At 44.4% G+C, this 27,477-nt stretch overlaps 1 protein-coding gene across 5 annotated transcripts in view; it reads left to right on the top strand.

Moving 5' to 3' along the window:
• The window catches only part of nectin1b (nectin cell adhesion molecule 1b), a 183,021-nt gene that overhangs the window by 38,228 nt on the left and 117,316 nt on the right, over nt 1–27,477 (top strand). For all 5 annotated transcript variants that reach the window (XM_030108914.1, XM_030108915.1, XM_030108916.1 and 2 more), the window contains exons 2-5: nt 14,705–15,076; nt 17,034–17,333; nt 18,647–18,764; nt 25,086–25,237. In XM_030108914.1, coding sequence (XP_029964774.1) covers nt 14,705–15,076; nt 17,034–17,333; nt 18,647–18,764; nt 25,086–25,237 — 942 coding nt within the window. The remainder of the gene's footprint in view (nt 1–14,704; nt 15,077–17,033; nt 17,334–18,646; nt 18,765–25,085; nt 25,238–27,477) is intronic.

Below are 27,477 nucleotides of genomic sequence, written 5' to 3' on the forward strand. Positions count from 1 at the left end.
CGTTGAGTTCGTAACCCGATTTGTGTTTGTGCAACAAACAGAAAACAAGATGCGACCTGCGTATCTGCGATAGAAACTGAAGACAACACTTTGTCTATTGAATCGCATCGAGAAAAACCAGCTTGGTGAGCACCAGAAACTGTGAAGACAAAAAAAAAACAAAAAAAAACAGAGGCACTGCGGAGATGAAAGCAGCGATGAGTGGCGTGAGGGACGCGGTTGGAGATATCGTTTGGTAAAACCCACCCAACCTTTGAGGTCTCATCCCATGGCTAAAGCTGTGGTATTAGGTTTCATTTCATAGATTACTGTGAGATACAATGTCAGAGGGAGAACATTCTCTCCTCTGTGAACTTGTGGGAGTGGAAAGCCTTCCAGAAGGGATGAAATTGGTGAGGTATCCACAGGAGCAGGTATCTTAATTCGCTATCATCCGAACTCGGGGCTGCAGTAAATTGAAATGTCCATTCCTGGATTATGACTCCAGAGAGCATGACCAGCTGTTCCAGCGTGTGGGACCTCAGTCCGGAGACACGGGCTGCGGCCAGACACAAAGCGGCGCGGCGAAGACACTGGAAATTCACTGCTTTGACTAAACTTATTTGGAAAGGCTTCAAGTGAACTTCAAACATCTCTTTAATGATCTATAATCCTTTGGCAAATCTTCAGTGGGCTGACCGCCTTTCAGAGATGTTTTCTACCAGGATGTGGAAATATGTGATGAAACGAAGTCCGATGTCTCTCTGCATTTATTTCGAAACACTTTTTTTTTTGTTTAACTTCAGTAAATCTTCCTGGTTGAGCAGAATTATGATGATGTGGAGGGAAAAAAAAAACAGTTTTTGTCTCCATGCAGGTCAGACGTGGAGAGAAAAGGAGGAAGAGGCAGGTGAAAGGCTCTTTGCAAGTCAAAGCAGCACTGTCAAACAAAAATAAAGCGAGTCCAGGTTGAGCCTTAATGGAGCCATTGATCCGGCACCAGTGGAGGACACACCCAATAGGGGACTGGCTCACAGCAAGGAGACAGGTGTTCACTCGATATCTGTCCCACTTCTCTGACCTTAAAGCTTTTAATCAGCTCTGCCAGGGAGCTTGTCAATCCTGTCAAACAATGAGCAGCCCACGGTATAGACACAGTACGGGGAGGGCAACTCCAGGGTAAGAGCTCTAAATAATACTCCCGCCGCCCCGAGGAAGAAAAACCTGGACGTGCAGCGTGCAGCTGTTTTGTCTGGGCTCCCGGTGGACGGGCCCCGGTGCCTCGTAGCCGGCTCCAGCAGCGGGCTGAACCCCGTCAGCAGATTTCAAAGGCTGTTAATGTCAAAACGGAGGCATTACGGAGGCGATTTTATCAGGGGTAACATTTGTGGCTACTAAAAGCTTCGACATGGCTTCCGTGTTATCACTCAGAACAGCGGTCTGCGATCTTTATAACCACGAGAGTTTTGGAGTTTTTCTTTCTTTGTTTTTAAACTGTTTTTCCCCCACAGAAAAATAGAATTAACTAATGTATCTGGAGCTACGAAACACATTTATATATAGTTTTGCCACATTAATAAAAGCTGCTAACCTCTTTCAGAATAACTTGTCATTGCTGTCTTTGTTCATCTGTGATATTTTGTATCTGTTTAATGAATATTCAACATTTTTTTTTTTTTTTTTTTGGGGGGGGGGGGGGGGGGGGAGGAGACACCAGCACCTGCAGAGAGAAAAACATTTAAGATAAGTGACATATTTGAACCAAGGATGTTTAGGCTACAAATGCTTCTGAGGGTTGATAGGCTTTTTTCTTTTTTTAAATGCTGGTCAACATGTCCTTTTAGATATTCAGTCAGTCAAGGAGAGGTGAGAGAAAGTCAAGAATTTTACAGAAAAGTTGTTTTTCTGACTTGTTATCAGTCATATCACACTGTCTTTTATTCCATGTTGACATCTTATTTTGAAATGAAAATGCTGAATATTCATTGTGTTTTTGGTGGAGTGCTGATCAGAGGCAGTGGAAACGGTCTCTGTGAGCCCGACGCCCCGCCGCTGAACCGCTGCTGCACGGGCGCCACGACAGCGCTGAATAGTAAATACTTAATAGCGCAATAATAACCCCTCACATTTTCAGGATTAAGAAAAAACATCCGACTCCATCTTTAATGGAAGCGCTCCGGTGCAGCTGAAAGCTGTGCGACCTGCCCAGTTCATGAATATGGAGAGGCAATGGGAAGCTTTCCCATCCTGCTCCGGATTCCACGAAGTCTCTCGTTCCAGTAATTGAATGAAAATAAAAGCTACAGGGAGCCACTTCCGAGCGGCAGAAGGGCTCGGGTTTGGTTGAGACGCTGGACTCATGGGAGAAGCTTGTTGACACGTCAAGAAGACCCAAAAAAAAAAAAAAAAATCATTGCTTTTCTCAATTGGTTGAGTGACAGGGATTTCTATATGGCCTAATTAAGTTGTTGAGTTTCTTTTTGACTGCCTGCTTCACTTTCCCTGCTTCTGATCAATAGTAATATACCATCAGCATTTGTCAGCTACGCTTTCTTTCTCCGTTTCATCAAAGCCGTGCGAGTCAGAACCCGTTCCATTCTCGCCGGCTCGCTTCACAGAGTCGGCGAGCGAGCGAGCGAGCGCCTCTCCTGCGTTTCCAGTCCGAATTGGCACGCTGTGAAGTTTTTAACTACAGAATGCTTTTTAACACGGAGTATAATTACGGCGCTGGTTTGATTGCAGTTAATAGCGCGAGCTGTCAGCGGAGCAGTCACACAGCAGTCACACAGTTTACAATTTGGCCACACAGAAATTGCAGCGAGCCGCACAATTATCTCCAGTCAGAGGCGGCTCCCTTCACCTTTGCTCGTCTCATCTGCTGCTCAGTATTACCCTCGGCGGTTCAGATCTGGAGTTCCTATTAGTAAATCACACTAAAAGTTGAATTCTCCGTTTCAAACATTACCTGCTGCTGTTAGACAACAAACAACAACTGAAAATCAAACTCGTGGTTATTTCCTGACTCGTTTTTTTTATTCCCACAGCCCACCCGCTGTGGCGTTCTCAGATAAAAACAGAGGAACTCAAAGAGCTCTTCATTTTTTCATTACTTTGATTGATTACTGCTTCCATTTTTTCCCCCCTCCCTTTCGGCCAGTCACATTTCAGGACTGCTTCTGCGTTTCTTTCCCCCTCCTCGCCCCGTGCCTCAGTGAGACCGCCGCCGAACGGTTTCTGTATCTCTGGTGTCTGTGTCAATACACACTGTTAGACATCTAACGACCAGCAGAGGCTGGAGAAACGTATCCCACCCCGCTCGGTTTCCAGCCCCCTTTCCCCTTGCTGTGGCTTTGTGGTTGACTACTCATGTCTCCTCGCCAGTGACTTCTCCCTTGAAAGGCCTGCTGCAAACTGTGCAGGCATTTAAGTGGTGTTATTTCATGTGTTTTCCAAAAGCTTTTCATGAAAATTAATGCCATAAGAACAAAAATGAAACGTACAGAGAAATTGCTATCACTAAATTGCTTCTTCTGTGAACATTTTTATTGTTACCCGCCTGTAAAACGAGCCCAAATCGGATTATTGCGTCCTTGCTGTAAGTTCAATATATGACCGACATTAAAGACTAACAGATATTGTCAAAGTGACTCATATTCCAAGTTGTGAGATTTCAGAATATCTAGCTTGATGTAGGAAAAGACGCTGTGTGAAAACATGAGCACTCCAAGAGCATACTGTATATGTGTCGAGGCTGAAGGGCTGCTGGGAAAGACAATACACTTTCACAGCTGGAAAGCACATGCAGCAGAATATGAGCGCGGCCCTGCGATGTGGCGAGCATTCCGATGGTTATATGTATGTGGAACATGGAGCCCCGCTCGCCTTGGAAAGATGGCCTGTGGTCGTGGTTTAGGAAATGGCTCAGCCCCTGGTCTCGGAGTTCTGCCGAGAACCGCTGGGTTTCATAGAGCTCCATGATCAAAACACACATGAAAAAGGGAGACTTGGCAAAGGCCGGATCCCAGCATTCACGGCGAAGGGTTGAGCGTTCCCATGTAGCCGTCTCCGCCACCGTCCCGGTGAGGCTTCTGTTATTCCTGAGTCACTCTGTTCAAAAACTCCTCTTCAGAGCCAAAGATACAGAGAATATAGGGTGATGTTATTCTGGAAAAGAAATTTTATTAAAAAAAAAAAAAAGCCTCAAAGCTTCTGGCAAACATGCCATTGTCACCGTTTAGTTGCAGCAAGAAATGCTTATTAAAATGTACATGCATTACCAGTGGGTGTAAGGAAAAAAAATAATAATAATGAGATAAGATAGCATGTTCCAGGATAAAGTAAGTGTAGCATATCCAACTTTATCAGCTTAAAGTAACTGTTCACATTCATTCCTCCAATGGCGAAATCAGGATTTTAATCCATGCCTAAATGTTGTGACTGCAGGGTAAAAATTCATAATCGTATTTATTTGCACTTAATTCCCTGCGCACGTGCGCAGAGACGACTGCTTCCTTCCAGTGTGTGACGGCTGCTGCTACTAGAGAGCTGATTTTATTGCTCAGTTAGCGGACCATCAGACACGAGCGAGGCCCAGCAATCGGCGGAGGACTCGCTGCTGTGACAACATTACTTTTGAACAAACGCGCAGGGTTTTTCCGACTCCCATGGTGATCATGACTCAGACACATACTAAGTGTGCTTGTTAATTGATAGCAGACTGGGGCTTCAGCCCACTGCCCACTCCAGCTGGAGTGTGAATTCCCTCTCCTATATGTTAATGGGCCTGCTGCATAAATGGCTTGCGCCAGCAATGCTGGGAAGAAAAAATGGCTGTGTGCAACATACGAGCAGAGCTGCGTGCACATTGCCCCTGCTGTCCTGTTTGTGTCGCCACTACAATTAGAGATGCACTTTGAAGTCAGCCCTCGTTTTTTTTTTTTTTTTTTCTCGACGCATCCTTAAAAAATGTATGATATGCACGACATCAATTTATTTCAAGAAATCTACTGAGGCTACTCTGATATAGCTCAAAGTGGAAGTATCTGAAATAATCACAAGTGGCTCTAATCAAATATTGATTGCACGCTCTCTTTTCTGGCTTTAATAAGTCACTGGTCATGCAGCAGTGCCTCTCGCTGTGCTCCTGTTGGACCTGTTTATCCTCTGAAAGGCTCCCACTATCCTGCAATATATCAGCTGGCCTTTGTGTTTTTTTTAAAAAAAGTCCTCCAGTAAAGGTCAATACAGGTCAGATGCCAAAAACGATATTCTGTACACTCAGTGAGTATTTTTAAAGGTCACCTTGCATGGAGTGTATGGATTCACAGCCATAGTAATGCTGCTTTCACTGAGCAGCTCCCACTTCCCATGTCTGCCCCTCCCCGCACTGTTTCCTGCTCAGCCAATAATTGATCATTCGTTTTCTGTTGAATAGCGGTTTGATTTTTGAAATCTTAATGTTTTATAATGTATCCAACACAAGTGCTTGGCATAATCACATGGAAATATTCAGTGTTTGTACTCCATGCAAGACTTATCTTTACTTGTGGACAATGGAACAGATGGTGTGAGAGAAGGATTTGTCATGCATGGTTGTCCAGGGCCAGACTCTTTCTCAGCACTTTTTGGCAGGACTTTATATGCATTTCATGCCGTATTTGCTGAGTGCTTAGCAGAGGTATAGGGCGCTGCTGTGGTGCTGCCGCAGAGAGAGAGAGAGAGCCACCCCCTCCTATATGCGCCACTCCAAAACTATTCTCATAGATAATCCTGTGTGCTTTATTGTCCAATGCATATTCAGTGAAGATGTTTGTGGTTTCCTTTTGAAAAACAGCATTAAAACTGACTTAAGCGAGCCAAAGAAGCAGCTGCTCCAACCAGAGGTGATTATAGCTGCAACAAATGAATATCCAAACAGAAAATTGATCCATTCTGACAACTATTAAACACAAATGAAGCTTATATCTGCTCACTTGTTTGAATGAGGCTCCCCAGCCTCCCCCCAGCCGCCAGCTTCAGTCCACAGATCCCCAGTCTGCCGAACGTTCTGCATCTCAAGTGGCGATAAACCCCTCCTCCCCTCGCAGTGATTCACGCTGCTTCACCATCCACACTGGAAAATGGTCCACCGTCCATAAAACTGCCAACTCTCGGACGAAGTGTGAAACTCGCCGGGTTCGCTCGAAATGCAACACGCTGCCTTTGTCTCACGCCAAGTACTCATTTTCAGCTGAGTTCCACTTTCATGTGTATTTCGTCAGTTTGATTTGCTTGAATCCATCTGTATAAATAGCATCTCTCTTATAAACTGTTGGTTAATCTGAAGGTCGTTTGCCATTGCAAGGGAAAATGCAAAACTTTCGTTGCATTTTGGGTGTTTATGTAACCACGGTGCTCTGAGCCACTGAAAACTGAGATTTTTGAAAAATGCCCAGGCTCTGTGAATGTGTGAAAACTGGACCCCAGTCTTTATATTCAGCCTGCAACTGCAGCCCCAGTTACATACATGATTTAGCATTATGGTTCATGTCGTTATTTTAATTCTGAAATATCAATCATAATCCGTTTTAGCTGAACTTTCTCTTTTTGTTGTTTTTTTTAATTGATAATTACCAGGATGACGGCAGGCTTGGGGGAAAAAAAAAAACCATTCCTATATTTCCTGTAGAAATATCTCTAACCTAATATTTACCTGAGCAGAGCCTCAGTGCATCTGCTTTTGCATATCAGTATTAATTGAGTGCATTAGGGTTGATTTGTGGCTGCAGCTCCCTCAGTAGGACTGCTCCTGGACCTCAAGCCCCTCGGGAGAGGCTCGGCCCTGCAGCGGTGCCGTTATTGTGCTGTTTTGTCGACTGTGTCAAAAGTGCATGTGGACACATCCTCTTTTTGCGACCGTGCACTAATGCTGAAATTTCCACAGGAGGTGTGTTGCCTGCAGCACCGTCTCGCCTCCGCTTTAATATCCTGAGTGCTGTAATCTGCTCAGCACGTCTGACCCGCTGCGTGTCACTCTCACTGCTTACTCTCCTCCTTAACTCCCCCAAAATCCTCTCCCATCACATTTATGCAGCCCCACCCCTTTTAACTCCTCCGTGCCCCGCCCCCGAGCCTCCGCCCGCTGGGGGGTTCCGCTTGTCTGAGACCATAATGCATCACTTTGCGGGTGCGCCCGTGGCCCCCTTTTTATTTATTGATCAGCTCTTTCCTATTAAGTCTTGTAACAGCTGCCCTTGTTTGAAAGCCCAGGGAAACTTTTGCATTATTGAAAAACATCCAGCGCGCCTCATTGTGTGCAGTGAATCCGTTGTGTGGATGAGATGCTTTGTTGACTAATTGTCTGGTCTGTGTAAACGCTCCCTCGGGTTGGCTTGAGATCCGTCTGATAAAGCGTATTATTGTGTGTTTGTTATTGCGCTCGCAACACAACATTTCATTTCTGATGCTGCTGTTTTTTTTCTCTTTTTTCCCGAAACTTGCTGCACCTGGATGCACTCCCAGCGTTTTTCGCTCCCAAGTTTCAGTCAAACACGACACGACGGGTTACAGTGATTCATTTACCAGGCGGGGGGGCCGCCCCTCCCCTGCCTCCTCGCCCGCTGCCGCTCTTCTGTTTGCCGACGGCCGCTCGGTATCTGGTATCAGTGGGTGATGTCACGCCGTCATTCGGTCGACGGTAACGTCAGCTCTGTTTATTTAGTGTCGTAGAACCGAAACCCTGGTGGCCTTGTTTGGTTAAGCCGTGGGGTGAGAGAGAAGGGTCAGAGCTTTCTGATACTTTGTTTACACTCCATACACTCTCTCTCGCTCACTCTCTCTTTCACTCTCTCTGTTGGGCAAAAGCCTTATTTTTGGCCCAGCGTTATTTGTCATTGCCAATGTCAAAGACAGCTAAAATCCCAGAGTGCTTTGAGCACACTTTCTATTTTACTTGAAAAAAATATTAATTACAGGAATTCCAGAGGCGCTGCTCGCCACTGTACGTTATATAAGTATATAATGCATTCTGTAGGAATACTGAGAGGTTGTTAGGAAGGACATAATGCTCTCCGATGTGTCATCTCGATTTGGTTCTTTGAAATCATCAGATAACAAAATGGAGCAGTGGTGTTTTCCAGTGTTTCATTCAAGGGTGAATCATTATCCTGTTGAGCTCAGATGAGAAGCTCTGTAGCAGGCGAACTGATGCATCCTCTTGACATTTGAAACGCCTCAAAGCTGCTCGAGGGGCATCTACGTGTGAGTTTGTGTGTGTGGGCTTGTGCACTGAACCTCGCGTTGCCTCAGAAACGACGGCTGCTGCTGTATTAGGTGAGAATCGGTGCGCGTAGCTGAGTAGCCGAATGCTACGCGCTGCCAACCTGAAAGTTGTAATTTCGCAGCCTCCGTGGAAAACACACGAGCTCGGTCATTATGCCTCTCCCTCGCTCCCCCAAACAAACAACCGTTGCAAATAAGTTGAAATGAAATGCACAGCGCCTCTCATGGAGCCTTCCCAGATTGGAAAGTCGCCTAACATAATAAATATTCCCGATAATCATTAACATTTACAGCGCAGCAGCTGTTACATTGTCCTCAATGAACGAGCGCGTTGTACAAAAGCGCTTTTCAAATTTGAACCAGATAGTGGAAAATTAGGAACAGGTCTACTAACCATCTGTTCCAGTGAGGTTTCACTTGCCTCTGCAGTCGAATGTTTGCTTGGAGAGACAGGGGGTAAAGAGAGCTGCTTTGGCAGGTACACCGCTGTTTACCCCAGAGACGCCGCTGAAGCGCCATCAAATAGTGCCTGAGTGTAGATTAAAACAAATTCTCTGAACACATAAAACCCCTTGTCGAAAAGTTGAATGGCTATGTCCAACAAATTGAAAGCTAAATATGGTTGCTGCTCCCGAATGAAGAGCCCCCTCTGCTTCTGTCTGCCAGCAAAGTCACACACTAACTTCCAGTTAGTGGAACCAAAACTGATTAAAAAAAAAAAAAGGGAAGCTAAGTGACTTCCCATTGTTAAACATAGCCCAAAAGAGAATTAAATTTAGATTCAGTGGCTTGTTTTTTTTTTTTTTTTTTTGTTTTAACAGTGTGTCTTGGCAATAAATCTTATAATATTGGACAGTGTGTTTACTTCCCTTTTCAGAAGCTCCAGATTTGTAGGCTACTTGCATTTGTGGGATGAGAAGCAGAGCTGGGTGTATGGACTGCAGCCACATCCTATCTTCCATTGCCAAAGAAAACAGGGCTTATTCCTCTATTACTGCTTATGTTGTGGATCGCATAATGGAAGCCCGAAGAAACAGGGCATAATGGCAATTTAACTATTTATAACAAGAGCCTCGCTCGCCTGTGGAAGCCTCTTTTCCAGTCTGGCACCTCCTCCTCAGGCTGATCACCAGCTTTGCTCCGGCGTCGGTGATGGACGGCGGCCCAACCTGTCAGCCGGCACGGTCGCTTGTGTTGGTCTCGGCCAAGCTGATCCCACAGGTGTCTGACGGAGTAGAGGTCAGGACTGTTGGCAGGTCATGGGAACCTGAAGCTTAAATCAAGTGTGAACAGCTGAATAAGCTTATTAGCATTGGCAAGGAAGATTTGGCAAGTTCCGATCTTCATCCCACAAATGCATATTCCTCACAAGTGTGCCCCCGTTTGAAATTGATACGTTGCTGCCAAAAATCATTGTTGCAACACAAAAAACAACCTACTAAACACACGTTTTCTCCTTTTTTTTTCTTGCTCTGTTTAGATAACATAAGCAAAATACCACTGCGTGAGCTCTAAATTACTCACTTGCAACAAAATAAGGATTAAAAAAGGTTCCACCAAGAGGATAAACAAGCAACTAATGGGAGGGTTTTATGTGTTTGAAACAGTAGAGCTCGATTCCCCCTAAACACCCCATGTGTGGTCATGAATCGGGGGAGCGCAGAAGCCTGTGCCACTGCCGTGGGAACTGGGTCTACATTAAACAGTCATTATCCCAAGTGGCTCAGGCCATGTTTTATCTATCAGCATCCCACTTAAGTGACAGTGGAGTAACCTAAGCACATCAAGCAGGAGGAGATGATGTCTCTTCATGTGATAAGCTTTAAAGCTGCACTTGGCGGGGAGCTGATACCAAAATACGTGTGAAGTGCTGCAGTACTGGAAGTTAGACTTGACCTATTTGCCTGAATTCGGCTTTTGTGTGGACGCCGGACCAAAGAGAAAAAAAATCTTCCCCTGTTTTCAGAAAAGGGGCTGGAGTAGGCACAGCAACTCCTCATCGTCTCTTACTTTCAAAAGCCCTGAGAGTGCAACTTTTTGCAGTTCAAGAATAATGCAATTTAATAACATCACATTAAGCATTTTGGGAAGTTTTGAAGTCTTCAAACAGTGACTTCTCGCTGCCTTTCGGGACTGACACCGCGCCAAGTTTCCTGCTGCAGCTTTAAATAGTAGACATTAATGAGTGCTTCTGCTAAAATATGTATTCAGCTCTGTTTGATCTTTGCCTTCCCCACTTTGCAGCAGTTTGAGGTGAATTATTCTGAACTTTATTTGACTCAGCCGCAAATGGATTTCTTTGGATGAGCGTTGGACAAGGACTGCTAAATGAGCCAATGCTTGTCTTTTGTTGGTCGTTGGCCAGTTCAGCCACAAAAAGAGAGACAATAGCAATACACAGCAACTGTGAGCTGAGTTGCCAAATAGCAGTTGTTTTATGGAAAAGAGGCTTCCGAGTCTTAAGGAGACGGCGCCCTGGTTTTCAAGTGTGTTTTATGGCATTGTTATTGCTTCAGAGCAGAGTCAGACTAAACAATGATTAGTAAAAAGAAAAAAAAACTGGAATGGATCAATGTACATTAGTTTTAAAAGCTTCTGTTTTTCTTTTCCCTTAAGAACAGAAAAAGGGACATTTAATTTAGACCCAATGAATGAAAAATTCATTTTTATTCTTTGTGGATGAAGTAATCTGTGATTTATCTCCCAAATTCCCAAATAATTGCCCCAAAATGTTTTTCACATCTTGCAGTCCTTTCATTTTAGCTTTAAAATGATGTTGAATGATTACTCACATTAAAAATGAGGGCAATCAGTGATGTTAGGTTCAATTTCTGTGCCTTTCCCCCTCCATTGTAATGCATATGCAGATTTTCGAGGTGTCGACTCTGCACTAAAACCGGACCCAAACTTTCTGGAAGATACCAGATCACTTGTATCTATATCTCCATCCATATGGATCTATATCCAGAATCAATCAGCATACATTATTTCATGGAACCCTCAAATATTGAAGTTCTTCAAATCGGTGTGAGAAACTGTTGTTTGAAAGGGAAAACATTTGGTTTTTAAATATCAGAACATTTGGCAGCGGAGACTCGCCTCCGGTTTTGTCTTTCCTTGGTCGTCGTTCACACACCGGAGCAATTTGACTGCAAGCAGTTGTTTGTCTGGTGCGGCTCCTCTTGCACAATGTCCATTGGCCATATGCAAACAACAGAGAGCACATGCTTCCCTGCGCTGCCTGACAGGCCAGTTCTTATTGCAGTCGACGCTCCGTGCACAGCTCTCTGCGCCGAGGCTTGGGAGTCCCTTGCTATCAGTGCAGGGCCAGACGGTACAGCAGCTGTTTTAATAGTGCCCCTTATGTCCCCCCTGATCCAAGTCAGCTCACCTGGTGTGAATCAAACCTCTCGTTTTTTCAATTTTTTTTAATGTTCTGCCAGCTTGGATGTACTTCCTGCTTTGTTTGTTTCCTTGTCCCATTGCGTTTCCCTCCAGAAAATGGTTTTCTCTTTCCACTGGCAACTTGAGGCATGGTTTAGCCTCAGGTGTATTAAAGCGTGACTGTCCCTGCCGTCAACCTCTTGTCAGCATTAGAACAAAGCAGCAGCAGCAGCAGCAGCAGTAATGTCGGCCAGCTTCAGTCTCAAAGCATACCTTCCAATCTCCCCAAAACTCCGTCTTTTTCTCGGGTTTTTTTTTTTTTTTCTGTCCCGCCTGCTTCACATCTCCACTGCTTCGCCTATCTCCTCTCTCTGCACGACTGGCTCTCGTAACCCGACTAAATTCTCCCTTCCTAATGCCTCTTGGTATGTATACAACTCTGCTCCTCCATGGCTTTGCCCCTCTTTGCTGTGTACTCTGTAATTACAGCTCTGCTCTGCGTTCAGCCGAGGACTCATGCAGTCCTTGAGTGAAAGGGGTCCCAGTGGGCGCCCCCAGTCCTTCACAGTGGGGATTTGGGCTCTGTGGCTGTGTAATTATGCCGATTCCTCTGGTTTCCATTTGCGTGAGCCGCTGTTTATTTGGTTCGATATGACTTGGGAGCGCTGAGCTCAGAGAAGGGCAGAGGGAGGGTGGAAGAGAGGGGCTGCAGCCTTTCAACCAGCCAGCCCCTGCCAGCATTGTTTCAGCTCTGTAGTGGGTGAGGTTTAGCCCGGTACATATTCATGAGCACACACAACGCCCACACGTCCCCCCAACTTAAGATTAAACTTTAACTAGTGTTGTCACACAGTAAATTGTGTTTGCTATTTCAAAAAATATCATACCATTGCTGCCACAACTGGTAATCTAAGCACTGATAAATGAAGTGGAGCATCGCCCCGGGGTGCGCAAGGACACAGGTGCTTCTCAAGGTACCGATGACAAGGTTGCCAGTCCTCTCTGTCAAAGTGTATTAGTAAATCAATCTGTCATCTTCAAATCCCCCAAGTTTAAATCTCTATAGAGTGGATCTTGCTGATGTGGCCAGAAGGAAATGAAAGATGATGGGCACTCAGTAACTTCAAAAGGTTGTTACTTTGTTTTGTTTTTTTTATATGATTTGATGTCGTCGGCAAAGGCGGCGTTTGAGTGAAAGGATATAACAATAGATTGGAATCGCCCTTCTCCAGTAATGCACTGCTTTCAGGACGTTGTGTGCCGCTTGCCGTGAAAGATGGGGGGGAAGAAAAACATTGTTAATCTTAATAGTCTTCCACCTCTAGTCTGCACCGCTTCCTCTATCCATGTATGTATTGTGCGTTGATGTCCTTCGGCGGACTCCCTAGCGATTTAACGAGAAAAAATATTCACTGTGGTCCGCGCCGCTGCTCGGAAGGGTTTGGCAGTCTGCACGCGTAGAGCTCTTGTTGATTTCCGTACTGTTAAAAATCGACCGCATCGGATATTGTATTCACCGGGTATACAGAGGAATGGATTTCTCTCATGTGTCCCTACAAATTTTAAAGCACCCCATGGAAACTTTATTTCTGAAGACGGCGATTATCCATCTTTGCGATGCAGTTACTCATTGCCAAAGTGCAGCTCTGCTGGCGCTGCATGTGTTTTAGCCCCAGTTCTCCCTCTTGAGGCAACAGTATATTTCCTCACTGTTTATGACTGGATTTACTGGTGGCTTTATGAGTTCATTGTGATTAACGGAGGAATTTTTGGCCTTTCTTCCTGTGGGTCCCTGTTGTATCCATAGGAGATAATTATAGCTGTGGCTGGTTGTAAATACGAGCTCAGCCAGGGGTTGTCGGACCAGGAAATGGGACATCATCAGACTTCACCTGAAAGGAGCATAAATCAGAGCGGGGGATAATAAAGAAGTGTTGAAGACAACAGGATACTGAAGCCCTGCAATGACACATCTGTTCAGTCAGCAGACATTATAAACCCGGATGACTTGTTTCCAGCACTTCAGAGACAAGCAATAAAAGAAACCGTCATGAGAATAGAAGGACCAGCAGTTTTCCCCCCAGATTTTCTAATTACGTATTCAAATACATGATCCATAAGTCTTGTTTTAGACAAGCCATACGTGAAAACACAAAGAAAGAAGCAAATCGAACCTTCTGAAATGAGCAAATGTTTGACATATTTATGCATTTATAAAATTACTGAGGTTCTACAATGGCAAATTATATGAATGTGATCTAAATTAAATCTACTAATCGTCTTTGTTATAGATAAAAGTAAGGAGACATTGACGAAAGTTTGACTCATGGATATAAATGGATCAATTTCAACAAAGCAAAAGAGGAAAAAAAACTAAGAAATGTATCTGAAGCTTTAAATCACCTCAAGATCAGTGTATGAATGAAGACTAAACCACTTGTGTGTTTAACTTGCTAATTTGCCTTTCCTTTTGCACTGAACTCCTCATTGGTGTAGTTAGTGACGATGAGGGAGTTCTAGCGTAAAGTGTGTGTTCTCATTGTTTTAAGTACCTACATAGAACCCCACTTCTTTTTTTTTTTTTTAATAGGAGCCTCAGGCAGGCGTTGAAGTTCTTGTGAATAGGAAGTAACGACAGTTACAGAGAACTGCCCAGGGTGCTGGTGGGAAGGCGGAAGGCAGACGATGACTTGGCTCCAAGTCATCTCATTAGCGATGCATTGGTTCTCCTCTGTCCCCCCCCGCCATCTTATCAGAAACGTTTGCTCCGTGGGTTCTACATACGTTACGCACTCGTGATAATTGGTGCCGTATGCACGAATGTACAGAAATCACTTTATGTGTGCTACAGTGGTGTGTGTGACTGAATCCATAAGTTTGACTGTGAGTGGTGTGTGTGTGTGTGTGTGTGTGTGTGTGTGTGTGTGTGTGTGTGTGTACGTACTACCTACCAGGCTGAATGGACTCCTTGACTTTCAGTGCATGTACTTCCTATTGACTGAAGCGCTTTGCTTGGCCTTGGACACTTGTTAATTAAATGTATTTATTTTTTTTTCTCCCTTTCTCTGTCTGTTCCGTCTAGCTGGAAACGGACAGTCGATACAGATGGACCCCGCAAAGTCCGGCTTCGTGGGTTCGCAGGTGGAGCTGCGATGCATTTTCAGCAACAGCAACCCTCCGGTCAAGATCTCGCAGGTCACCTGGCAGAAGCTGCTGAACGGCACCAAGCAGAACGTGGCCATCGCCAACCCGGCCCTGGGCGTGTCCGTCCTGCCGCCCTTCAAGGAGCGGGTCAGCTTCAAGCAGGCGGCGGTGCGTCACCGCACCCCCTCGCTGGAGGACACCACCATCGTCTTCTCCAACCTGCAGCTGTCCGACGAGGCCGCCTACATCTGCGAGTACACCACGTTTCCCGCCGGCAACCGGGAGAACATGGTCAACCTCACTGTTTTCGGTAAGATTTATACCGGAGGAATTAACTGGAGCAAACTTCCTCGGGGAGTTTGATTATATTTGATAGGCAGGCCTGGCATAAGGTAGTAATTTTAGCAAAAACAAAGCCAAATTAATTAGTGGTTATTGAAGGTTTTTTTTTCTTGTTATTTTCTTCATTTGTTTTCCTCTTTGTCCAATCTCAGGTTTATTCAAGAGGAATAAAAGAAGCCAAACATTCAATTCAGGCTATGAAAGTATTAAGCCACAAGAATGTTAAATCAATAAGTGCCAAATTCTGAAAAGTGCGTTTAAAATCACATCTAATTTGATCAGTATTTTTGTGTTTTCTTTTGCAGTGTTGGAGGTAATGTGTTGTGAAGTGATGGAGTCCTGTAACACTGCTAATTTTAACAGTATTAACTTATGGATATTTGGATATTATCAGCATGGTTAAATATGATTACTCTGAATGCACTTCTCAGTTGATTTAACTGACCCCTTAAGCGGTCATCAGTCCTCACCAACAAGTTTTGCTGATTTTCCATTGACTGCATATAAATCCAAGTTGAGACGTGCTGTTTTCTCATTGCAACATCAGAATCTCCCTCTACATTCAGTGAAACCTGACTCCCGCCATGGCATGCATACACTCAAGTGAGTCACTGGTCATTTGCAAGCCTCTACATGTCGCTGAACAAAGACAGTTCCTCCAGAACAGAGTGTGCGACTGTAGCACTGACTCATGCATGAGCGCATCCGATTAGAGCCGACAAGAACAATAAATGTAAAGATCAGCGAGCGACCTGTTTCCCAGGACAAGCTTCCACTGGAGTGATGAGTAACCAGAGAAATATATGTAAATTAGATTTTTCAGTGACTTGAGGCAAAAGCAGAATATTTCATTGATTCAAGTCAAAACACGGTCAAGCTGACATCTTCTCCAGTGAAGAGCTGAATGAAAACACTTCAAGAGCGCGGCGCGTCGACGTTACATGGCCACAAGCTGTCTTGCAGAGCAGGCCGAGTTCTCACCTAAACACTTGAAAACACTCTCTCCTTTTCTTCTTTGCTGTGTTGTTTACAGTTGAAACATGAGCGCCACCAACCTCTGTATTTAGGCGGAGTCTCGCGGTGCTGTCAGAGGAGACAGGCACGCTGTGAAAGTCGGTCTTTACAGATTTATGATGTTATGACTGATGTGCGGTGTAACGCCAGCCCCGGCCCGGCCCAGTCGTCTTTAATAAAACAGGGAAGTGTCGCAGGAAGTCATCAATAAAAATGGCAGGTGAGACGGAAATCAATAAGGCCACTTCACAGTGTGTAATTTGGCTTGAATGGTCTCATCTTGCGGAGTGAAGGAGTGCTCGAGGTGTAGTTTATCTTAGGGAGATGCAGCTCTGAAAAGGTTGTGTGCTGACTTTGATTAGAGAGCTAATTAGAAATTAAGTGTTGGTGTGTTTTGCATTAAGTCCCAGTGAAAGAAAAAACACTTGGCTTAAGTAGTCCCTGTTGCCAGAGCGTCTTAGTCGGCTCTGAGTCCTAATTTTGTGTCACTGAGCCTCTGAGCATTTTTTTTTTAAGGCTTCAGCGGCTCAGTGAATATCGGGAAACCTGCGCGCAGATAACCAACCGGCAGCGTTCAAAGAGGCCTCTTCACAGCCTATCTCTTTCAGTTGTGCATTCGCTCAGGCTCTAGCCTGCCTTTTGATGTACTAAGAGTAGATTGCTAATTGGCAACTCACAAAAGATTCAAATTGGATGACTGCGCATTTGGGTAGGCAGGAGGGTTCTACATCTGAGGGCTCTGACAACGGCTCCGGCTTTGAGGAGGGAAAGAGGCGCAACGCCGTCTGATTTCACTTACGGCGCCATTTCCAACTCAGCCCCTTCATTTAATTTTCTTTAGATGCGTGATTGGAAGTGAAGTAGACAAAATTAGACATGAGACTGAGAGTCTCCCCCTCTGCTCTCCGCAGCCCGGCCCCTGACGCGCATGACCCTGACGACCCCCACCATCGTGGCCCGGCCTCAGAAGCGCAAGATGACCGTCGCCACCTGCGTGTCGGCGAACGGCAAGCCGCCCAGCGTGATCCGGTGGGACACCAGGCTGAAGGGCGAGGCCACCTTCCAGGAGACCCGCAACCAGAACGGGACGGTGACGGTGCGGAGCAACTACGTGGTGATCCCGAGCCGCGAGACCCACAAGCAGAAGCTGACCTGCATCGTCTCGTACCGGAACGAGAGGATCACGGACAGCGTGGTGCTCAACGTGCAATGTAAGACTCTGCTTTCTAATGCTACGATTTTATAGGGATTTTATATTGTTTTTTGTTTTTAGGCGAACAGGTTGATTCAGACCGGTTTTCAGTTGTGCTCTGTTTACACCCTGAGGTGATTTTTGTTGCAAGGTGACACCGGTGCGTCGGTTTACAGTAAATATGGTGCAAAACAAGGAGAAAAAAATGCAAATCGGTGTCTGTGAAGCACCGACGCCACCAGATTCCATCTTCATCAACTTTATTTTCCTTTGTTTTTTTTTGTTTTTTTTTTTTACACATATTTGCATTTTGATTGCAGTTCACAGCAAACCCATTCTACACTTAAACAAGCCTTTCCATTGATTCCATCTTGATAGTGTTTTTTACTGTTGAAATTTAGCCAACTTCTGAAAACTGTTTCAAATTACTGTGATCTCTTGACTGGAGTCAAATGACATGAGCATTAATCTGCAGTGGATTTGCTTCTGAGTCTAGAGACCACACACGGACCACTCCGTGTCCATAAACCTGAGCATTTTACAGCCTGCAGGCCACATGTGGCTGTTTCCTGACTGGCTCGTGAGGGCTTGCCCAAAAATTATGAATCAAATAACAATCGCTGTACATCAGGGGTGTCAAACCCCTGATGTACAGCGCCCGTGGGCCCAAAACCCGCCCACAAGAGGCTCTGGTCCGGCACGCCAAACCACCAAGAAAATACTCATTATTTCAAAGAAAATGTTGTTTTGTTTTTTTTTTAAACAAATTTCTTAAGAGTAGCGCACAAAAAGCAACATTGACACCTGAGCTGGGATATCATATAGTGGAAACGTTCTTTGGACATTTTACATTGAAATTGGCTTTAATCATCGGTAATTGGTTTGGTTAAAATAAAGACATTCTCATCACATATATTCCACGGAGAAAAAAAAACAAATTTTAAAGCTGAAATGTGAAGGGTATTTCACTGGTCTGGTCCACTCCATCCAACTGTTTTGCGCTGTTTTTATAAGTGATATAAATGTGCTTTTGGGCATATCTTTACTGTGTGGAAAGATGTTTTAGTATCGAGTCGAACTTGTTGGCCGGCCAGCTTTTCATGTGGTCGCCTCAGCAAAATTAATTGCTCCTCCAGTAATAGAGGCACAGAAAACCAAATGTTTTATCACTGTGGAGTTTTTTTTTTTTTTTTTTTTTTTTCAAGAGCATTACGATTTTAAATCCGCCAGCATTTTTGTTTTAAAGCCAAGTTTTCAGTGACTGGCACTAGAGTTTGTGAATTTCTTCCCCCCTGGAGGGATGAGCTGACATCGGTGTGCTTCCTTCTGCAGATGAACCCGAGGTGAAGATCGAGGGTTTCGATGGGAACTGGTACCTGAACCGTCAGAGCGTTCAGCTGACCTGCAGGGCCGACGCCAACCCCCCTGTCACCATCTACCAGTGGAAGCTGTGAGTCTGACTAAAGCGTAACAAAACCCCTTAAAGGCTCCGGGAGGCGAGACGGCACGGCCGCGTGATGTTTTCCTCACGTTAGATTTCTGTTAAAAAAAAAAAAAAAAAGGTGTTTTTGTGAAGAGTTGGAGATACTGTTTCACAAAACAGCATAGCTGAATGAGACTGCACTTCACCAACATTTCTGTCAAGGCGTATATATACACACACACACACACACACTCACACTCACAAGAAAGTAATCTTCAGAGCTGAAAATGCACCACCTTCCTTTATGTGCTCCTGAAATGTGTCTCTGTTTATTTGTTTGTATATAAAACGTGTAATGAAGATAAGACCGGGACCCAAGGCGGAGCACAATGGGCCTATTATAGCAACACACACATACACACACACAGCGATCTGCCTGATGGTCACAGATACTGAGCGATAAATGCAAACAGAAGACGGTTGGCTTTGCTTTGGGGGTTTTTCTCTTTGAAGTTGGGAGGACCGGTATGCAGGTAGAAGTGTAGGAAAGCATCATTGTTAGTGCCGCTGCGTTCTCTGCAGGACGGTGAGATTCTGGGTTTGTCCCTGACACGCCGAAAGGGAGAAGCCGTGGATTAACCGCAGAGGTGACGTCGGGGTCTTTTTCCTCACAGTATCGCTGCAAATGCACCAAGAAAAAAAAGAAAAGAGATACAAACATGATTTCAAGGCCTCGGGGGATTGCTAAATCAACCCAGGTTTGATCTGCTCTGAGGAATGTTATGAAAACTGCTCATGCGAAAATAATAAATATAAGCGCTGAGGTATGGAAGGCAGACAAGGAGAAAGCGGGAGCGGAGCGATCGAAGTCTGTGGTGCGCTCAGAAACCTCAGTGTGGCTCTTTGAACACGAGGCCAGCCTATCAGCGCCCTAAATTTAAGCATTATATGGCAAAATTGAGAGATAAATGTAGCAATTTGTTCTTTAATTGCTCAGTGAAGGGAAGGTTGAGAAATATGTCACTAGACTTGAGTAGATGTGGATTAATAGACTATTGTGTAGCTACTCCGCAGACCACTGTTGGATTTTAATGAGGCATGGGCAGTTTTTTATTTTTTTTTCCCTTCCCTTCTATTCTTTATGCATAGATTTAGCTTTCAGGCCAGCAACGCTGATATATATACACACAGCAAAAAGAAAAAGAAGACAAGATAGAGGAGGTTTTTATTATTAGAAGCAAAGAGATTCAGAGAGATTGGGGAAGATATGAAATGAAGAGGAGGGGAAAGAGGAGGAGACGTGATTTAGAAAGACGAGGGCACTGTGCTGACAGATCGGAGAGGACGGCCATTGCTGCACTGAAAATGAGATGCCAAATCTGTTGTGAAGGTTCCCCTGGGCTGCACTGTGGAGGTCAGCACAAGGCTGTGGCGCAGCCGTCCACAGCAGGCTGGCGGGATTGCGTCACACTCAACCGCAAACACACATCCCAGCGGCGTAGCCAAATCCAGGAAATACGAGGTTGAAGGTGTGCAGAGTGTTTTCCTATTCACCGGGTTTCACTCTCTTCCGTTGGATGGATTAATTTTTTGAGAAAATGATTTTTTTTTCTCGGAGCACGATGCCAGAACTCCCTCTTAAAATGGGTTAATGGGGAGCTTCCCCGGAACAGCAGACAAGGAGGAGAAGATCCGTCTTATTTGACCCCCATTGTTTGTTTTTCAAGCGTTTGTTCGTAGGGCATCTTCCGACTCGCTGTGCTCATTTACCCAGTCTGTTTTAAGTTCCGACTGAAGCTACGAGGGGCCACGGAAACAGTAAGCATGGGAGAAAAAAAAAAATGGAACAGAGGAGTTCATATGCAACCTAATTACTCATGTGATGCCATTTTAGCCAAAGTATTTCTGTTTTCCCTTTCTCTCCTCCACAATCCTTTTTCACTGCAGATATGGGTCTCTACAAATAAATAAAAAAAAATCAGTATTAGTATTACTTTGGTTTACAATGTGATCACTTCAAACTCTGCTCTAATTAGCCGGCTTACTTATCTCCGTTGTGATTCTATTAATCATTAAAAGCCAATCCAAGAGAAGTGGTAATTTCTTCATGAACCGATAGCTGCGGATAAAACTCATAAATGTCTTAATGACCCTGTTTAATGATATGTAAGTCGTGGTTTATTGTGAAACGGCACAATCTCAGACCGTAAAGCCGCTCCTCCTGCCGTCAGAACGCCGGAGAGTGAAGCACCGTACCTGAGGTGAGAAGAAGACCGTCTGATCCAGATGGTCCGGACTCTTTTTTAAAATCGTTACTGAATTATGTCTGCAGCTCAAAGAGAACAAAAAATCACAATTAAACCTCGAAGTTAACTGTTAGAATGCGTTCAGTCCAACAAAACAGATGGGTAATTAATTACAGCATCCTTTTAGACCAATTAACTATAATTTGTTAATGGAATTATAATATTTTCTACTCTTTTTTCATGTGTCATTTATTAAAAATGCATTTCGACTCATCAAAAACAGAATCTTGGTGAAGGTTTTGATTATTTTTGGAGAATCAGGATGTGAAATGAGGTTGAGCCAGGTTGTGGTTCGGCATGACCAGCACATCTTCACATTACACACACACACACACACACACACACACACACTGCAGACTCTCAGATTTCTACTCTTAAGTGCTGGCGGAAAAATTTGATAATTCACATAACTGTCCAGAATTTACACACATTCCTAAAATGTGGGTGGATTAAAAGACTTAGGCCTCCGCAGTGCGCATTCGACACGCACACACTGACGCACATCTGGTGTGTTCACGGTTTTCAGGGGACATTTTATCGACTTAAACTCATCGCTGGAGACTTCGGCCCCATTCTGTAGTGTTTTGGATGTTTACATGATAACGGCGCTCAGAGCCACTGAAAATGCAGCTTTTTGAAAACAACTCTCCATTGTTGATGTTAATAGTGTACAGTTCTCTGCTTGTGTGTGCGTGTGTGTGTGTGTGTGTGTGTGTGTGTGTCTGTGTGTGTGTGTGTGTGTGTGTGGTTTCTCTACAAAACACAAACAGCTGCGCCTCCTCTTGGCCTGGTATGCTCACTATGTCATTTTCAGTGTTTCTGGCATTTTCGTGTAACTGTAAGCAGTTTTTTTTTTTCAAAATGTCGTGCAAACATGGAACTTTTCTGAAATAATGATGCAAAAATGATACGTTTTCATCTGAAACATTAAACAAGTAAATGGGGCCTTAATCTAAAGGCAGTGCCATTTCCCCAACCTTAGCCATATAGTAACTGTGAAACTGTTTATTTAGGCATCTTACATTTTTGTAATCAAGACTTTTTTGTGTATTTCAAAAATGTGTGTGAACACACGTTGAGACATTTTTAGACTCACTCTCACCTTAGCAGCAGCTTGTTGTGTTGGAATATTCACTTTGGGGCCTGATGCTGATTCAGCTGTTCCGATAGGCCATTACTTTCCCCTTCTTAAATACTTATATCGCTGTTGCAGCATCGCCAATATAGAACTAACATTTTTTTTTTGTTGTGAACTCTATATTTGAATTTCCAGCATTGAATTTCGTTTACGTCGGCCCATTTTCCCGCTCTTCAAACAATCACCGTAATGACACCTCAAGACTAAAATCTGAGACCAGGTCTGGTCCCGATGTGACCACCTGACCAAAGCCGATGGCCAGACTATATCTCCAGACTGCTGACGTGTTAGCCACTTTATTGCTAATGCTGCTAATGGCGTGGCTACTAATCGTCCATTTCCAGCAGATCATCAAAAAGATCAGTGAGGTTATCAGCTGGATGCGCTGATTCCCGATCAATCAACAGTTGCTAAGATCGGCCCGATCCGGTATCCACAGGACCAATCGGGACATGCCAAGTATATATTTGAAAAAATGTGATTCAAGTAATGTGAACTCAATTTTTGTTCACACAAAAACTCCCTCAATACATGCATTAAGCCTTCATAGGACACTTGGCAAAATATAGTGTTTTCATCCTTGTGTTTTGTTCCTGATTTATTTTTTCTATTGTTTTGTAATCCTTCAAAATCTGTACAAATGTCAAAAAAAAAAAAAAAAAAAAATTAAATAGAACAAAACTGGCCATGACGGCATTATGTCATTACAAGTTATGGTTAAAAAAAAGAAAAGAAAAAGAAAAAAAACAGTAATTTATGCTGGATGCTTTCCAAAGCCAAGTTGTTTTGATGTCATTCACTCGTCACACAGCTAAAGATCAAACATGGAAGTTAAAATGTAAGACAGATAATCAAAGGCAAATCCTCTGCACACACACATGTTCTGAAGGTTTCCTTGTTTTCATGATTTTTGAGGATTGATTTACATTCATTTCCTGCAGATTTCATCTCAACTCAACCATCGCCTCACACTGAGCCTGGCTCCAGCTTCAAGACATGTCTTCAGTACAATGTCACTGGATTGATTTATTTATTAGCTTTTTTTAATGTTTGGAAGGACAATAAGTGCGTATGCATTGATGTGACTTAGCACACACACACACACACACACACACACACACACACACACACACACACACACACACCCAAGCACATAAACAACCCAGCAAGTCATCAAAGAAAATATATCACTCTCAAGCTGTTTGTTGGTCTTTCATTTTTCTACCCTTCGGGCTTCACACACACACACACACACACACACACACACACACACACGCACACACACACACACACACAGGAATGTCTTGCACAAATGCAGACATCTCTGGTCGTGGCAGAATCTGCGGTGAATCGCAGTTTGCCAGCCTTTCATTTCTGCTGCAAATCAATTGAGCTTCGTAAAACTCAGCATTTGACGGAGGCTCACAAGGTAACTGATTATTGAATCGTGACACACTGGATTGAGGGTTGTTTGCGGCTCGATTACGATTGCTTTACCAGGGTGGCAGGTGAAGAGCAGCTCGGCCGTGGCCCTCTCTATCACTTTTGTTGTGAACTGTGAAGACTTTGTCTCCAAGGGAAAAGGCTCTTTAAGCTTTGGCGGTTTTGATTGACTTGTTCTAAAATGTAACTGTCAAACCTGCTGAGTGATGTTTGACTGTTGGCAGCAGGAGGCTTTGGTTTTTTTGGCTTCCTTAATTGTTAGTCCAGTTGTTATAATTAAATCGTAATTCTGTTTTTATTGTTTCCATGAACGTCTTCTCTCACAACCAGATGTGATGAACGAGGAGCTTCTTAGCATCTTTCATATGAAGCAGAAAAATCTGAAGGCAGCCAGAGGGTTTACACCGCAGTTTGTTTTCTTTTTTCTTATAATTTGTAACATGATAACTGTAATGTTTCACTGAAACAAGAGGACTAAGACGAGGTTTGTCAAAATATCCACATTTAAAGGTTATTAAGCTGTTCATTAACTGGCTCAGGATCACTTGAAATCGAATTGTGGTGTATTTGGCAGTGAGTTTGACACAACCATTTCATAGGAACCACCAGCAACCAAGGGTCTGACAGCAGCGCGCCTGACGGTCTGTTCTGTGGTAGTTGTGTAATTCTTCTTAAACGGAGTCCATTCAGAGCAGCTGATGAAGCAGATCGAGGTAAAGGCTACAGGAAACAGCTAATTGTCATGAAATCCGATACATTTAACAGCCTTCGGGCGCCATAAAAGAGGTCCAGATAATAGAGCGGAGGCTCGGCGCGTCGGTGATCCGTGACCTCAGAGTCCGCTGACCTGATCAAAGGACGCGGGCGAGTCTGAGCGTGGCAAAAGATAGCGAACCATAAAGACAAACACCTCAGGCAGGAGGAACGAGCCGCGGCTCTCGATGACAGCCCGCCGTTTGGTAGGTTCTGCGTTTATCGCTTGATCAGCTGCCTCTCTTGACAGCTCCCCTGAGTTTTGAGTTCAGCCATGTGAGCTGTGCTGTAGTTCAGGAAGCAAGCCCTCGCTGCTGCACCCCCTCCCTCCCACCACTGTCTGTTTTGTATTCCACATGCCAAAAAAGACTATATCCTCAGGCATCAGCTATATCTTACCTGTGCGGACCTGCTGGGATTCCCTGTCCTCATAATTTTGTTTGGACTTGATGGATGATGGCTGAAATATAGCGCTGTCAAATATTCCTGGTATTTATCTCACCCCCACACACACACACACACACACACGCACGTTCAGGTTTGTTTGGCACTAGAGACTGTATTTTTCATGCGTTTTGAATTGCTCTGCAGCATCTGGGAGAAGTTTTTATTTTTTTTTTTTGTGTGTGTGTGGAGTTGGTGGTCTCTAGTAATTCTGCCTTTTTACGGTGTGTGCATTACTGCCTCTCCCTCTCTCCCCAACCGCAGCTTGAACGGCTCCCTGCCCAGTAATGTGGAGATCAAGAACAACAGCCTGTTCTTCAAGGGCCCCGTGTCTTACGACCTGGCCGGGACGTACGTCTGCGACGCCACCAACGGCATCGGGACTCGCACCGGCATCGTGGACGTCAACATCACAGGTAGGCCGGCTCGGCGGCGGTCCCGTTCGCTCTCTCCCGCTCTCTTCGATTAACTCCAGCATGGCTTTATCAATACAGTAACCCTCTTAAATAATTTTACCTGGACTGCCCCGCCCCCCGCCTCCCCACCCCCCAGCTGCTCAGATAAACGCCCATATCAGTGCACATGCACAGACCGGGTGATTGTGGCGGATTGCTTTGGTGTTTTCATTGTGGATTCCGCTTGCCTCCTCAGTGCTGCACCCTGCTGCACTGTGTGGCAGGTTAGATGAAGGAAGGGAGAAAAGAAAGAAAGAAAAAAATAGAAAACCCTCTGTGTTTGTGTATCAGTGCTCCACACACACTGTGAGATCAAGCGCCCCCTCCTACCCTGCCCTGTTACACATCCAAGCGCATGTGTGGGAGCAATATAAAGCAGCTCTATTATCAGCTCCTGAAATAACATCAAGGAAATTGGGGGTTTGAGGTGAGGGTACTGTATTGATCATAGTTTGCTCGCATCACACTTGCATTTCTCCGAACAGCCCGTGTCTCTTCTGCAGCCGAGCTCCGTGCTCGTTCGTTTGTCTCTTCTTCTTCTTTTTCTTTCTTCTGGGGGAAAACAAAATGCTGAACAAAACTGCTTCAGTTTCCTTTCCTTCCACATAATTGTTGACACACACGCACTGTGGTTCCTTTGGCGTCATTTCATCCATCCGAGAGAATATTTTACACTCAAAGCCTGAGCGACAGTGTCGAACAGATTCTCTGCTAATGTTGGGATCTCCCTGTATCGGTACCAGCTGTGTGTGTGTGTGTGTGTGTGTGTGTGTGTGTGTGTGTGTGTGTGTGTGTGTGTGTGTGTGTGTGTGTGTGTGTGGGTGTGTGTGGTATTGGGAGACTGTGACAGTTTTGCTCTGGTCGGACTGGAAAGACTTTCCCTCTGCTCTTTGTGCTGCTTGGTTTCTGGGAAGCCGGTCGTGTTGTAACTTGCATCGCTTTGCATGTTGACTCATGTTGTGTCTCTGATGTGAGCCGAACAGCTGTGCCTCACACTATCATTGCATACCTTTTGTTTTTTTTTTTTCCTCTCTCAGTTTCCTCTCTTTCTGTATGCTATCCTTCACTGAGTGACAAAGCTCTGTAGGATGTGAGGTCAGTACCTGCATTGTGGGCAGCTGCCGATCCAGAGTGGGCGGGTTGGTGCGATAACAGAAGTTTTACATGAGCACGAAGAAGGAAGTGCGTCTGCTCCAGTGAACTGTTTGGCATCGGGAACTAGGCTTCTTTTTTAATGCAAAAGAGAGGCACCGAGGCAATTTTCTGTGTCTGCTTTTTGGTTGATTGCTTAAATTACCAAACCACATCGGTGCTGTCCCAGTAGCCTTTCTGTTTATTCTCATCATTTGTCCCATACAATTTGATTAAGTGAGAGAGGTGAGCGACATGGTTTGTGCATAACCAATTTTAATCCAAGCATTTTTTTTTTTTTTGGTTTGTTTTCTGTTTCTTGATACGTTTATTGAAATATTAACAGTCTGATAGAATGAAGCATATATTCCCTCCAGTTTTTGCCGATGTCAAGACATGCATTAGCAGTGGTTCACCTTAAGGGGATGGGCATCACTCATTCACATTCAGAGCCATACACTGACAATGCCATTGAAATCTGAATTACTTTGAGTTTGATGTTTTAGCATTACCTTCAGTATTTTTTTCCCTGTTTCACCTCTATAAGACTATTTTTATTGTTTTCTGTTGAGGCATCTTTGGTCCAAAGCATTTTGTTGAGTTAGTGAGTTGAATGAATAAGTAATGAGTCATTTCCAACCTTTTTCTTGAGAGATCTAAATGTTTGCCATGATAAATCTAGGCTTCTCTCTGTCTGCAGTTTGCATGTTTTGCTTGTCAGATAACGGGAGCTGCAGGTTCTCACAACCCAAAGTTAGATTGATTCTAGTTTGTGTGAATTTCAGATTCATTTGCTTATTGGTTTCATTTGTAGTTTTTGCTTACATTTTCAGCCATCCTGAGATTTACAGATTGTTCAGCGATTGTTCAGTGAAGCTGTGAAAACACGCTCTGGTTCTCAGCAGTAGGCGCTTCTATCCCTCTGTATGTCCACAGTCTTACGTGTACCCTTGTTTTCCTTATTGATTATTCAGCAACATGTCGTCACTGAAACTATTTCCATGTACGTCATTACGTTGAATCACACCCTGAACGTTAAACGTTACCAAATGCTCAGCCGTCTGTTTGTT

This window comes from Salarias fasciatus, chromosome 14 (assembly GCF_902148845.1).
Source record: "Salarias fasciatus chromosome 14, fSalaFa1.1, whole genome shotgun sequence".
NCBI classification, from domain to species: domain Eukaryota; kingdom Metazoa; phylum Chordata; class Actinopteri; order Blenniiformes; family Blenniidae; genus Salarias; species Salarias fasciatus.